Source organism: Trachypithecus francoisi, unplaced genomic scaffold (genome assembly GCF_009764315.1).
Source record: "Trachypithecus francoisi isolate TF-2019V2 unplaced genomic scaffold, Tfra_2.0 Lachesis_group0, whole genome shotgun sequence".
NCBI classification, from domain to species: domain Eukaryota; kingdom Metazoa; phylum Chordata; class Mammalia; order Primates; family Cercopithecidae; genus Trachypithecus; species Trachypithecus francoisi.
The window spans coordinates 180,827,694-180,843,314 of NW_022681453.1; the positions used below are offsets into that span (position 1 = coordinate 180,827,694).

At 46.1% G+C, this 15,621-nt stretch overlaps 1 protein-coding gene across 1 annotated transcript in view; it reads left to right on the forward strand.

The window, feature by feature from the left end:
* Positions 1-9,269: 9,269 nt before the first annotated feature.
* Positions 9,270-15,621, forward strand: part of GPD1L (glycerol-3-phosphate dehydrogenase 1 like) — a 72,246-nt gene continuing 65,894 nt past the window's right edge. Inside the window, exon 1 of the mRNA XM_033212890.1 lies at positions 9,270-9,519. Coding sequence (XP_033068781.1) covers positions 9,473-9,519 — 47 coding nt within the window. The 5' untranslated portion in view covers positions 9,270-9,472. The remainder of the gene's footprint in view (positions 9,520-15,621) is intronic.

A 15,621-nucleotide genomic window follows, 5' to 3' on the forward strand; every position in this document is an offset into this window, starting at 1 on the left:
CTGCAGTTTGAATGTTTGTGTCTTTTCCAAAATTCATGTTGAAACTTAATCCCCAATTTGCTAGTATTAAGGGGTGGGGCCTTTAGGAGGTGATTAAGTCATGAGGGCTCTAATTGGGAGTTATGACTTTATTTGTTTATTTGAGACAGAGTCTTGCTTTGTTGCCTAGGCTGGAGTGCAGTGGCACAATCACTGAAGCCTTAACCTCCTGGCCTCAGGGGAGCCTCCCACCTCAGCCTCCCAAGTAGCTGGGGATATAGGTGTGCACCACCATGCCCAGCTATTTTTTACATTTTTTTGTAGAGACAAGGCCTTGCCAAGTGGTCCAGGCTGCTTTTGAACTCCTGGGCTCAAGCAATCCTCCCATGATTTACTCCCAAGATTATAGGCATGAATCACAACATCTGGCCAGATTATGACTTCATAAAAGGGCTACAAGGGGCTACAGGGAATTAGGCCCTTCCCCTCCCCGCCCCCCCCGCTCTTCCATCACGTGAGGACAAGCAAGAAGACCTTTACCAGACACTGAATACCAGCACCTTGACCTGGGACTTTCCAGACATAAATTTCTGGGCTGGCCTCAGTGGCTCACACCTGTAATCCCAGCACTTAGGGAGGCCAAGGCAGGCAGATCACTTAAAGCCAAGAGTTTGAGACCAGCCTGGCCAACATGGTGAAACCCTGTCTCTACTAAAAATACAAAAATAGCCAGGCATAATGGTACAAGCTTGCAATCCTAGCTACTCAGGAGGCTGAAGCACGAGAACAACTTGAACCTGGGAGGTGGAGGTTGCAGTGAGCCAAGATCCTACCATTGCACTCCAGCCTGGGTGACAGAGGTAGACTCTCTCTGAAAACAAAGCAAACAAACAAACAAAATTCTGTTCTTTATAAATTGTCTAGTCTCAGGGATTTTGTTATAGCAGCACAAACAGACTAAGATATCTGCACTTGCTCAAGTCTCACTTCCCTACCTTCCATTTATTTACACCTCCACCCACCACACAATGAGTTTATGCTCAGCTCCAAAACTGAAAGTGACTTCCTCTGACCAGAGACAGCAAAAAACAGGCCTGTGGTTAGCCCATATATTGCTTTCAAGCGGACTGGAAAAACATTTTCCTTTTTCAAGACACTTGCTTCCATCTATCAGAAAATAGTCATCTTAGGTATACCGATCTACAATGTCTGCAGTGTGCATGGTGCCTGCTGGTGTTGTGCAGTGTGCTACCTGCACAACCATATGAGGGCCCTACCAACATCCTCCTAGCCTGAAGATACATTACACTTTAGTCCTATCCTTTTTTTTTTTTTTAAAAAGACAAGGTCTTGCTGTGTTGCCCAGGCTGGTCTCAAACTCCTGGGATCAAGCAATCTGCCCAGCTCAGCCTCCCAAAGTGCTGGGATTACAAGCATAAGCCACTGCACCCAACCCTGGTTTTTATTTGACCACTCTCAACTCCCCTGTGACCATCCTTCCTTCTTGAAATGTTGCCTTCCTTTGGCAACTGTGATACTACCCAATGTTCTCATTGTTTCTTTCTCGTCCTCTCATGCGCCTCTTTGTTAATATGAAGTCCATTCCAGAGTCTGTCCTGGTTTGTCTTCCCATCTCTCTGAGTGATCCCAATCACTTTCATTCAACATTTATTGAGTGCCCACTCTGTGCTAGGCATTGTTCTAGGCACTGACCACTTGCAACTTCTAAGTACATGCTGGTAAATGACAAATGTGTCTATCTCAGGCTCACACATCCAACTGCCTCCCTGAAATCTGAACTTGGATATCAAATGACCTTCCCCAAACTTAACTTGTCTAGAACTGAGTTCATCATCCTTCTCTCTAGATTGGTTTCTCTTCCTGGGTTCCCTATTTTAGCAAATGATATTCATTCAGTTGCCCAAGACTGATAGCTGGAGTCATCCTAGACCCTTTCCTCTCTCGCACCTGAGAAAGTAGTAAGTCTTTTTTTCTGCTTCCTAGATATGTCTGAGTTTCAATCACTTGTCTCCATCACTGTTACCACCACACTGGTCTCCATCTCAGTCTAAGCCACTATTATGGCTCTTATAGAATACAGCAGCAGGCTTCTTCCTGGTCTCAGCCTTTGGGCCTTCTCCCTGTGAATTCATCCAGAGCATGCTTCCTATGACACAAGACTGATGATGTTAAGCTCCTGCTGAAACTCTATAGTGTTTTTTTTGGCCTTCAGAATTTCAGTTCCAATTTTTCAATATACTTTATAAGGCCAACCATAATCAGATACCTCTCTACCTCTCTGTTTTTATTTCCATTTCCCCTTTCCCTCATATTCTGTCACTCATTCATTCTTCCCTCCATCCATATTAAACTCCTCTTAGCTCCTGAACATCCCATTCTTTCTCTAGACTCTGAATTTTGCCTGTGCTATTCCCTCTGCATGGAACAGTTCATTGGCTGCTCTCCCACCCCTTTACTTTGCTGATGCCACCTTTACTTCACGCTTCAGCAGAGATCTCACTTTATCTAAGAAGCCTTCTTAAACTCCCAAATCTGGGACAAGGGTCTTTTTCTGAGCTGCCATAGTAAGCTGGTACCATTGATCACACTAGGGTGCTTCCCTGTTCATTGGTCTACATCTTCCTTTAAATATAAGCATCTAAGAGGGCAGGAATCTTGCTTCTCTTGAGTGTTTGTTTTTGAGACAGACTCTCACTCTGTCATCCAGGCTGCAGTGCAATGGCGCAATCTCAGCTGACTGCAACCTCCACCTCCTGGGGTCAAGTGATTCTCCTGCCTCAGCCTCCTGAATAGCTGGAACTACAGGCATGCACCACCACACCTGGCTAATTTTTTAGAGATGGGGTCTTGCCCAGGCTGGTCTCGAGCTCCTGAGTTAAAGTGATCTGCCCACCTCAGCCTCCCAAAGTACTGGGATTACAGGTGTGAGCCACCTCACCCAGCTCTTGTTTAATATTTAATTCTTGGGACCTAGCACAGTGACCAGCACATAGTAGGTGCTCAGCAAGTACATGTAGAATAAATGAACAGTTGATAAGTGCAGGATATGAATCCAAAAATTCTGGTCCTGGCTCACCACTGGACCCTTGGAAAGTGTTTTTTTAGTGTTGCTGTACCTTAGTGTCCTCACTTGTAATATGAATATATAATATAAGCATGGCAATGGCAATTTTAAAACATAACCCCCAAATTCTTTGGCACTTCTTTTAATGAGAGGTAGAGTCTATGTCCCTTCCTTTAGAATCTGGGCTCTGTAATTTTTTGATCAAAACAAGAGTGATGTCATGGCCATTTCTGGATTCAAGTCTTAAGAAATGAGCAATTTCCGTTTGGTTTTTCTTGTGATGCTTCCTTGCAGAATGCAGGCACTATGCCATGGAGAAGCAGCTCCAGAGAAGCCCACGCAGAGGATTCCAGCCTCCAGGCCTCAGCTTCCTCCGAGCTCCCAGGCAGCAACAGGCACAACTTGGCAGCCATTTTGGCCTCCATCTTGCTCTATCCAAGCAAGACGTCTTAGAAGTGGATCTTCCAGCCCCATTTGAACATCCACCCCCATATAATATTCCAGAGATAAAGAAATGGTGTTTTAAGATCTACCTTTTGGGATGGTTTGTTATGCAACAAGCAATAATCAGGACAGATTTTTGTACCCAGAAGTGGAGTACTGATGACACCATAACACACAGCACTGGCTTTGGGACTGGGCAGCAGATATAAGCCAGAAACGCCTCTGGGAGCATGTTAGTAACGGTGTAGGAGACTGGGGGTGAGGACTTAAAGTGAGGGAAATGTTATCCAGAGAGAGGAAAGGGGACTCCAGTTACATAGAAAAGTTTGACAATACTGTTGCCATTGCCTTCTGCAATGTGGAAAATAAAAAGTGTACTTCATGAACTCAGTGACCTTGCTAAGGAGATTTCTGGGCTGAGTTTTCAAAGTGCTACCTGATTTTTACCTGGCTAGCTAGCGGCACCTCTTTCTACCACAATGCATGAACCAGTCATGTTGTTAAAGACATTGTCTCCATGCATGACATTATGTACACCCTATGCCAAGCTTGTCCAACCCACAGCCTATGGACCACATGCAGCCCAACACAGATTTGTAAACTTTCTTAAAGCATTATGAGATTTTTTTTGCAAGTTGTTTTTGTTTTTGTTTTCTTTTGTTTTGATTTTTTGTTTGTTTTTTAGCTCATCAGCTATCATTAGTGTTAGGGTGTTTTATGTGTGGCCCAAGACAGTTCTTCTTCGAATGTGGCCCAGGGAAGCCAAAAGGTTGGACACCCCTGCCCTAAGCCTTCTCCAGGTCCCCAAAGAGTTGGCACTGTCACAATGACAATGGCTAACCTTTTGTCTTCCAGGCTATTCAACCCTTTTGGAGAAGGTGGCACACAGAAGACCAACATCATTGGCACTGTCATCTTAGACAAAAGAGTGGGACTGGTAGAAGATCAGCTATCTCAAAACTGGAAAGCAGGTCACTAGTTCCTATCCACTGTGGCTCGTTTGGCTTTCTTCACTCCTCTGTACTGCAGGTTCTCCTTTCGCCCGTGATTTTCATTAAACATCTACACAAAAATGATTTAATATGTGCAAAATGTGTAAATAACTAAGCCTGCCCTTCACCATATCCACAATTCTCCATTTTGTGTGTTTCCTTTCCTTGTTTTCCTCTACAGTTTCACTACATGTGAATCCCTAGTGATAGATTTATTTTTGCTTGTTTCTGAACTAACAGAAATGGGATCTCACTGTATGTATTCTCCCGGAACTTGCTTTATTTTCTCAACATTAGGTTCATAAATTTCACCTATTTGTTTTTTGTCTTAATCTTTGTAACCAGTCTGTAAAACCAAATGACTATCCTCTCTGTCTGTTCTCGCACATTGTGTTGTGCATATCAGGTCACCAATAAACACTGTAGGATGATGCTGGACAGGATATGTCCACAGTGTTGGAAGAAAAGCTGAGGATTGGTAGAGAAGCTGAGGCAGGGCTTGGAACATGTCCAGGGTCCAGGGTCTAAAACCCCTCCTGGCCTTTGGAATGGGTCTAGACTTGCTGGCTCCTTTCTCCCATTATCTCAAGTAGCCATATGTTTCAAAGAAAATGCTAAACCGTCACAGCTGTAGCTCATTCACTTGATACACCACTTCCTTTCAACCCCCACATCCTCACCACCTGTTTCTTTGTTATCAGCAATAAATAGCGTGGGCTCCCAGAGCTCAGGGCCTTTGCAGCCTACATACTAGCATTGGCCCCCTGGTCCCACTTTCTCTCTTAACTTGTCTTTTCTCATTCCTTTGACTCTGTTGGACTTTGTAGCACCCATGGCCTGGTGTTGGGTCTGATCACTCCAACACACAGAATAGCTGGGTAGCTCACATTCATGCAAATGTAGTTGTAATATTCAGGAATAAGAGTTTCCAGAGAAGTTACAAAACTTATAAGTGGCCCCAAAAAAATTAAAAAAAAAAAAAAAAAACTTTTGGGTGACTAGGAGTGGTGGCTCTTGCCTATAATCCCAGCACTTTGAGAGGCCAAGGCAGGAAGATTGCCTGAGGCCAGGAGTTCAAGATCAGCCTGAGCAACATAGCAAGACCCTCTTTCTACCAAAAAACCCCCTTTTTAAAAATAAACTAAAAACTTTTAGGCAACTGCTAAAAATGAATAATTTGGTGTAAAGGAGACAGAGCAGGGACCCCTCTTAAAGGCCTGTGGATCTCCCAAGCATGGAAATAACAGAAAATCTTGAGTTCATTCAAGGGAAATTCCAGGCACCTACCCAGCCTTGAGAAGTAAATGAGCAAATTAATAAGCAAGAAGGTAACAGTAACTTAAAACAATAGCCAAGGCTGGGCACAGTGGCTCACGCCTGTAATCTCAGCACTTTTGGAAGGCTAAGGTGAGCAGATCACTTGAGCTCAGGGGTTCAAGACCAGCCTGGGCAACATGGCAAAACCCCGTCTCTACAAAAGATACAAAAATTAGCATTGTGACATGTACCTGTAGTCCCAACTACTTAAGAGGCTGAGGGAGAGGATCACTTGAGTTGGGAGGCAGAGGTTGCAGTGAGCTGAGATTGTGCCACTGCACTCTAGCTTGGATGACAGAGCAAGACTCTACCTAAAAAAAAAAAAAAAAAGCCAAGGAAGTTAGAGTCCGAAGATGGTCCCTATGGAAACTAATGATGCATCTTAACATATGTCCCTGAGTTGTTTTTTAGAAACCCAGACCCTCACCAAATGTATCCACTGGCATGTAGACCTCAGATAAGGAGGAACTGAGGATTGAACTCTGACCACTGTTCTTTGTTCTAAATGTCTTCCAGAGGGGCCTAAAAGTCATGCCTGCAAATCAGAACTAACATTCTCTTTTTTCTTTCGTTTATTTTTTCTTTTTGGAGATAGTGTCTCATTCTGTTGCCCAGGCTGGAGTGCAGTTCCACAATCATGGCTCACTGCAACCTCCACCTTCCAGGCCCAAGCAATCCTCCCACCTCAGTCTCCCAAGTAGCTGGAACCACAGGTCTGTGCCACCATGGTCAGCTAATTTTAAAATTATTTTTGTAGAGATGGGGTCTCCCTATACTGCCTGGGCTGAGAACTAATGTTCTTTTCTGCTGACCCCAAATTTTTAGACAAAGTTTTATTTAAAGTTCCTTAAAGAAAATCTCTGATTCACCTATGACCTGTGGGTCCCCCCTGCCACCTTTGAGATGTCCTGCCTTTTTAGGTCAAACCAATGTGTAGCTCCATGTATTGATTTATGACTTTACCTGTAACCTCTGCCGCACACACCTTTATTTTACTTTTTATTTTTGAGACAGGGTCTCACTCTTTTGTTCAGGCTGGAGTGCAGTGGTACAATTACAGTTCACTGCAACCTCGACATCCTAGGCTCAAGTAATCCCCTCATCTCAGCCTATCCCGACTAGCTGGGACACACAGCTAATTTTAACTTTCTGTAGAGACAGGGTATGTGTTATCCAGACTGGTCTTGAACTCCTGAACTCAAGCAATCTTCCTGCCCCCGCCTCCCAAAGTGTTGAGATTACAGGTGTGAGCCAGTGCACCTGTCCCCCAACTGCCTTTAAAAACCCTTACTTGCCAGCCATCAAGGAGGAGCTACCTGATTCTCCTTGCTTGGTGCCCTACAGATAAACACCCTTCTTTCTCCCTCTGCAAACCTTGGTGTGGGTATTTGGCCTTACTGTACCAGATGAAGGGATCCTAGTTCAGTTAGACAATATAAATATTTGCAGTGTATGTATACTACCCAAGTACATGACTTTATTATTCAATTTGACAAATGCATTCTGTTACACAAATACAGAAAGGATTAATAAAGCTTGACTAGCCCATCTTTCCCATTATCTCTGCATGTATCTTTGCATTATTGCAAATAATTGAGAACAAACCATTGGTGACGGGATAGAAAGACTGCTCTGGCTCACCAGCTCCTTTTAAGTATTTTCTTAAACAAATATCATAAGTAACACAAATAACTATTTCATTCAGTGTAGAGAACAAAGCAAAAATAACAATTCTCTGAGCATCAAACTAATAGGCTTAGTATTATTATTATTTTTTTTTGAAATGGAGTTTCGCTCTTATCGCCCAGGCTGGAGTGCAGTGGCAAGATCTCGGCTCACTGCAACCTCCACCTCACAGGTTCAAGCGATTCTCCTGTCTCAGCTTCCCGAGTAGCTAGGATTACAGGCATCCGCCACCATGCCTGGCTAATTTTTTGTATTTTCAGTAGAGACGGGGTTTCGCCAAGTTGGGCAGACTGGTCTCGAACTCCTGACCTCAGGTGATCTGCCTACCTCGGCCTCCTAAAGTGCTGGGGTTATAGGCGTGAGCCATGGCGCCCAGCCTAGGCTTAGTTTTTTTGTAGGTTCTAGAGTATTTGTTTATTTAGCCAAAATCCACTGATATTTTAGTCTTCTGGTTCTCAATCTTGGCTTCATTTTGCAATTACCTCTTGAACTTTAAAAAATTCTACTCCAGCCCAGGCAACAGAGGGAGACTGTCTCAAAAAATACATAAGTCAATAAATAAATAAACATGCTGATGCCTGGATCCCACCCTGGGACATTCTGATGTAACTGGCCTGCAATGGTGCCTGGGCATGGGGATTTTTAAAAGCCCCAGTGACTCTAATATGCAGCAGACTTTGAGAACCACTGGTTTAAAGGACTTTGTCTTACTCTGACAGTGTCTAGCACAGTGCCTGGCAGAGACTGATGCTCAGAATGAACAAACTAAGGTTCTATTTGTCAAGGAGGAGGGGAGCATTGTGTTAATCACAAATGCAAACAAATCACAAGCAAGGGATAAGTCAGGCCCTGGGCAAAGAAAATGGTAAGGCAATTCCTGCCAGGTAAGTGTGTGAGGGTGACACCCACTGAATGCAAGCCGTTGTTACCTTTTTTCCTTTATTTTTATGTGTTTGTTTTTTGTTGAGACAGGGTCTCACTGTCCTTCAGTCTGGAGTGCAGTGGCCCTATCCTGGCTCACTGAAGCCTCGACCTCCTGGGCACATTTAATTCTCCCACCTCAGCCTCCTTAGTAGCTAGGACTACAGGTGCATGCCACCATGCTTGGCTAATTTTTTAAATTTTTGTACAGACGGGTGGGGCTCCTAATTATGTTGCCCAGGCTGGTCTCGAACTCCTGGGCTCAAGTGATCCTCCTGACTCAGCCTCCAAAAGTGCTGGGATTACAGGCCTAAGCCACCGCACCAGGTCATGTTTCTATCTTGACTCTAACTAGAAAAGGTGTCATCCTTGAAATACAGGTACTGTCCAGGCAAATTCCAAAGCCCTCTGAAGATCCAAGTTCACTAAGAAGCTCAGAGGTGCCAGGCTGTGTCTTGTTTGTGCAAATGAGGCAGAGGATGACAAGGCAGGGTGGGCACTTCGAGCTCTGTCCCAAGTCTGGTCGGCTTGAGAGTCAACCTAGGAGCCTCTCTCGGCTCCAAATGGGAATGTGGCAGCCCTTCCCGCGTAGGGAAAAAGGAGCGTGTAGGTGGCACCACGGCGAGATGGTCGGGTCTGCTCCACCCATGAGGATGGAGTGCAGCCTCCACCGGGAACCAGGGGCGGGAGTCTCTGCTCAGTGGCCCAGGCCTGCACGTGGCGCGGCGGGAGCTGCTGTCTAGGGCCGCGCAGCGACAGCGGATGAGGACTACATGTCCCGACGTGCCTCGGAAAGGGTGGGGCGGTGCCGGAGCCGGGCTGGGAGGCAGGCCAGGGCCAGGCGTGCGCAGTGGTTCTTGGGAGTGGCGAAGCGGGTCCTGCCCGGCTGTCAGCTGTGGCCCCCGGAGCCGGGCGGGGGTGGCCGCGACCATTGGCGGAGAGGCGAACGGGGCGGGGCCGCCGCCAGCCGCTGCGGGCAAGGCTGAGCAGGCGGAGGTGGGCAGCCGGCCAGGGAAGCACGGTCCGGGCGGCTACACTCGGCCTGGCCATGGCAGCGGCGCCCCTGAAAGTGTGCATCGTGGGCTCGGGGAACTGGTGAGCTGCGGCGGGTTGGAGGCCGGGGCTCCGCTTCCAGGAAGCGCCTCTCCCGGGCGGTGAGGGCTGCGCGCCCCATGCTGCGGCGTGGGCATCGGGCACTGCGCGCAGGGAGGCGCGGTGGGCGACCTCGTTGCTGGGCTGGGCACGGTGCGCCCGAGGAGGCCGCACCGGGGCACTCGCTCGGGAGGCGCTGGGCCCGCGTGCGTGCGGGGGAACAGCGCGGAGAGAGGGCACCCCGCGCACGCGGGCACCTGTCTGCGCCCTCGTTACTGAGCGCACAGAAGCCACCTGCTTGCCACGCCTGGGTGTTTTGCACAACATCCTAAGGGCTTACTCTGTTCTCCACGGCGGATCTCCTGGGTCAAGGACTTGGAGGAGGCTCGAGCATTCTTACTGCAGTTTCGTTGTTGAGGAAACCGAGGCGGAGAGGGCTAAAGGTCTCTTGCTGCCCAGGTCACGGGCGGGGCAGGCTCTACCCTTTAAGGTGCCCGTCTCGCCCCCGCTTCTGATAGGTCCACTATCTTAGGCGCGTCGTATCAGGAAGAAAATCCAAGTTTCAACAGGCCGCTCCCCTGAGGCGCTGAGAATTCTCCTTTGCCGAGATGTTTGCCAAGCTTTGAGTCTCTTTGGGGCCTTATTTGACTTCAACATTTTATGCACTTTAGAAATATCAGTTCTTCTAGTACACTTAATCAAACGTACACTGTAGGATTCTCTGGTGTGTCTGGGTGAATGTAGAGGTGGGGGTGTGAAGGGGGAAGGAAGCAAAGTGTAGCATCTGGTGTTTCTAAGCCTTTTTTCATTGCTGTACACTCCTTTCGCCACATTGGAGGGACTGGTGTACAATAGTTAAGAGTGATGATGTCCTTTCAGTGCTCCTGTTTACCGGTTTTTCTGTGGCGTGACAGGCATCAGAAGTGCTGCAGCAGTTGGTCCTAGGTAGTTGGTCTTAGTTTTACTCTTTCAAGACTTGGCCCAGAAAGTACTTATTGATGGAAACCTTACCTGGTTCTTCACTTTTCCATCCCAGCAAGGCCAGTGGCCTCTCTCTGTGTCCCTATTACTGGCCTGTATCATTGTTTTATAAGGAGTTATTTGATTATCTGTCTCCAACTTTTGAGAAGGGCATCTACCCTAGTGCCTGGCATATGCTAAGTCAATACTAAGACTCTGTTGCCCAGGCTGGACTGCAGTGGTACGATCTTGGCTCACTGCAACCTCCACCTCCCGGATTCAAGCGATTCTTGTGCCTCATCCACTTGAGTAGCTGGGATTACAGGTGTGAGCGACCGCTCCCTGCCTCAAAACTAATTTTTAAAACCATAATGATATTTGATTGAATAATACATTCACATTGTTTAACAACCAGGGCCAGGCGCCGTGGCTTATGCCTGTAATCCCAGCACTTTGGGAGGCTGAGGTGGGCCCAGGAGTTTCAGACTAGCCTGGACAACATGCTGAAACCCCGCCTCTACAAAAAATAAAATATTAGTTGGGCATGGTGGCACATGCCTGTGGTCCCAGGTACTTGGGATGCTAAGGCAGGAGAATCGCCTGAGCCTGGGAGGCAGAGGTTGCAGTGAGCCGAAATTAGATCGCACCATCGTACTCTAGTCTCAAAAAAGGGAGTGAAACCCTGTCTCAAAAGAACAGAACAAAACAAAAAATAAAAAACAAAAACCAAAGCGTACCAAAAACGGTGAAACATCACCCATCCACATTTATCCCCCCTGAATACCTCCTGAGGGAAAACCAGTGTTAGGAATTACTTCTGTCCTTTCTGGAGGAATTCCATGCAAGTGAATGCTTACATATATTCCTTTCCCCTTCCACCCTACAAATACTAGGGTATTGTGTACTTTTCTGTGAGCTGCATTTTTCAACCAACAACAGAATGTTCTACACAACATTTAATAGAGTTGGTACCTTTCTGCTGCAGAGCTTAATTTGGACTTTCAGCTTGGCTTTGCCAGTTTTAATCTCAAGGTCACTTGAGTGCAGTGTCAGCTCCCCTGTTGGCCCATGCCGTTTGAAAGGCACCCATTTAGCACATGTTTTTTTAACATTAGTTTTCTATTCTGTAAAATTCCACAGATGACAGCCCCTTTTCCTAATTTGCAAGGTGCAGGACAAGTAACACAGCTCTGCCATGCTGGAACTGGGCCTGGAGCAAGAGTAGTGAAGTGAGCCTCCTGCCCCGTCTGCTGGGATTTGGCTGCCTGCCCATGGCTTCTTCATTCTGGTGTACTTGACTGTTTCCTTGGCCCACTCCAGCCCAGGGAAATGGAGTCGAACTTGGCCAGTGATACTGAAGCAGAGCAATTGAGAAATGTGCTGATAGTTTGGGCTGGCTGCCTGGCTTCATTAATTATGGGATTAGACGGGAACAATTCTTGGCTTCTGTGCCACTGCCTTTGGGTACAGAGATACTCAAGTCCTAGAGAGAGGATCACGACCTCCCCAGAAGGATTCAGGAACTCAGGAACTGAAAACAACATGGAGAAGCCCCAGAGGGGTGTTCAGCTCTGGTCAGCAGACGTTTGAGTGTTGCCCAGTGTAGATACTGTAGTCTGACCAGGGATGCAGACACAGCTGAACACAGTCCCTGTCCTTAAACAACTTACCTTCAGGTCTGAGATCAGTGAGGGCATGGAAGATAAGACCGAAGGAAATGCCAAGTGGAATGGAATAACTGCTTACATTTTAAATCGTGTTTCTTAAAGTGTGGTCCCAAAACCACTTGTGTCAGAATTACCACTGAAACTAGACTTGCTTAATCATATCCCCTGAGAATGAGATTTTTTTTTCTTAAGGAACTTTAGCCTTTTGCCAAATTTAATACAGATCAAGAAGAGATAGACGTAGCCTTCCGGATCTGGTTCTTACCTCAGGAATGTCAGGTTGCTTGAGCAATATTTATACTTGGAACTTTAAGGCAGCTTAGCCTGCTTGTGTAAATAAAAGTGTTTGTCACATATGAGAACTCTCACATGGAGTGCCTCTCCCAAGTCAATTGTCATCAGTTGCAATACAGTTACCAGAATATTGAATTTAGCTGGCTTGCCAGGGAGCTTCAGCCAGGAAGGTCCTGGGCAGGAAAGTAAACGTGTTGTATAACATGCCCTTGTCCCGTTCTTTGGTGAAGCTCATTTTCTCTACACAGATTAGAGAGAGGAGGCCAGAGGAGGGGCCCTCATGCATCCAGCGGAGCCCTGCCGTGCTGCCCACTGCCGCAGGTGCAGGGAGGAACTTCCTAACCTGCATGACTTTTCCTGGCTCTGGGACTTTGATTTGGAAAAGCAACAAAAGCTTCTCAGGTTCTTTCAAAGATGAAACAGTTTCTTTTTTCTTTTTTTGTTTTTGTTGTTGTTCAGACAGAGTCAGCTGTGTTACCCAGGCTGGAGTGCAATGGCACAATCTTGGCTCACTGCAACCTCCATCTGCTGGGTTCGAGTGATTCTCATGCCTCAGCCTCCTGAGTAGCTGGAATTACAGGCAGGCACCACCACACCCAGCTAAGTTTTGTATTTTTAGTAGAGACAGGGTTTTGCCGTGTTGGCCAGGCTGGTCTTGAACTCCTGGCCTCAAGTAATCTGCCCGCCTTGGCCTCGCAAAGTGCTGGGATTACAGGCATGAGCCACAGTGCCTGGCCCAAAATTTCTTTTTTTAAACCAGCACCTTGGGATACAGTGCAAAATAAAGTTCTAGAGTTAAAACCTCAGGGCCGTATTTACAGCCAAACCCTTGTGATAGGAAGCATATGTCCAGAAACACATCCTCAGTCTCCTTTGGAGGCAGGGTAGTGCAGTGGTATAAGAAAGAGCTTGGGAGTCTGACTGCCTGGGTCCCCCACTTGGCAGGTCTGAGGCCTTGGGAAAAGTGCTTCTCTCTAAGAATCATATGTTGGTACCTGCTCTCTGGGATTATGGTTAGGATTAAATGAAATGATCTGGGGAGAGTGCATGGTGATTAGCACTCATAAATGACAGTTGCTATTGGTAGTATTAGTTTCATCATCCTTGATCAGAGTTGTCATTAAGTCACAAAATGGACTGGTTTGGGGTTTGGCCAAGGGGTAGAGAGGCAGAGGATGGGAGAGAAGACAGGAGACGAGGAGAGTGGCTGATAGACAGCTGGAGGAGTGTCCTTGGGAGTTGCCTGTCTCTTGTCCTTGTTTTCACATCACCCCACAGCCTGACATTTTCTCTGATACTGAAGGTCAAGGAGCGCTTTGGCTCACTTTGCACTGATGACTGAAACTGGACCTGTGACTTTTTTTGGTCTGCTGGGATCGGCTGGGTGCAGCATCCTGGCTGTTCGTCCGCCCTGGACACTCTTTTGTCTGCGCTACTCAGTTTCTGTTGTGATTCTCACCACACAGAGAGCTCAGAAACAATTTGAGTGACTATAAGTTAGCTCCTTTACAGGCAGAAATAATCCTTCCCTGAGGACAGGCGCACGGACACACTTCTACCTTGGAAGTTGGAGTGAGAGTTGATAGGATGGACTGGAGATGAACTGGGAAGAGATTTAGAGTTCCCTCGTGGGCTAAGGTGAGAAAGTTTGTACAGCTTTTTAAAAAGTAATATTTAATCACCTGTTTCCTTCATCTTCCACACCTGTTCAGTGTACAAATCATGAGTGTGGCTGGGTGCAGTGGCTCATGTCTATAACCTCAACACTTTGGGAGGCTGAGGTGGAAGAATCATTTGAGCCCCACAATTTGAGTCCAGCCTGAGAAACATAGCAAGACCCTGTCTCTAAATTTAAAAAATAAATAAATAAAATATAAATAAAAATCATGGTGCAGTGGCTCATACCTGTAACCCCAACACTTTGGAAGGCTGAGGCAGGTGAATTGGTTGAGCCTAGGAGTTCAAGACCAGCCTAGACAACTTAGTGAGACCCTGTCTCTACAAAAAAAATAGAAAAATTAGCTGGGCATGATGGCATGTGCCTGTAGTCCCACCCACTCCACTTGGGAGGCTAAGGCAGGAGAATCACTTGAGCCCAGGAGGTGAAGATTGCAGTGAGTCAAGATGGTGCCATTGCACTCCAGCCTGGGTGACAGGAGGGAAACCCTATCAAAAAATATATATATAATATAATAATGACTACTATTCTAGGAATGAGTCGAGAGCTCTCCGTTTCTTACCTTAACCTTTCATTTCTTAACCTTCACCTCTTGCTTCATTCTTCCATTCCATCTCCTTCTGTTTCTTAAGAGGCATAAATATAATAATTGATCATTTTCTGTGTGTCATGTACGTGGGTGTTATTTCATTTAAACATTATAACAGGCCTGTGGGGTACTGTTATTATCCCTATGTTAGATGACATAACTAAGATGTAGAGAAAACTTGCTTAGGTCAACACTTAATCATGTGAACTTGAAACCCAGATCCTTTTAACCCCAAAGACCATGTTTCTGTAAATTCTTACCATTTTCAGTGTGAAGCATACTTTTCCATGAGGACAAATATCATTTTCATAAAAATGCTGAGTATCCTCCCAACAAAAATCCAATTTTATATTCCCCTTCTAAGAAATAAAATGGAAGCAAGGCCTTAAAAATCATCTCATTCAGTTTCCCACCAATGTAGTCATGCCTTCTCCTGTAGCTATGACAGATGATTATAGTTTACTATTTTCAAGGCAATTAATCTTAAAATTAATTAGAAGATTAATTGTTAGAAAACTCTTAATTTTTTTTTGTTCTTTGTATTTGAAGAAAAATCTTAGAAAAATCTAAGCTAAAAATCTATCGCCTCTAACTTTTACCTGTTAATCCCAGAGCAACACCTGGGTGAGCCTCCTCTTCTCTAAGTCATGTCCCTTTGGACAGAAAAGTCACCTATCCCCTAAATCTTGTCTCTGGCAGGCCAAGTAGCATCCCCAAGTCTCTCAGTAGTTGCAGGTGGATGGTGGTTTCTGGGGTCCTCACCATCTGTGTCACCATTCTGCTTTCCCTTTCCTCCTCCCCACCTTAGTGATGTCAGGAACTAAGCTCATTGTGCCAAAGGTGTCCTGGGCTCCCATAAGTTTATACTGGTGACACTTTGTGGTTATTCTGCTTTGAGGCTCAGTCTCTTCCGCAAT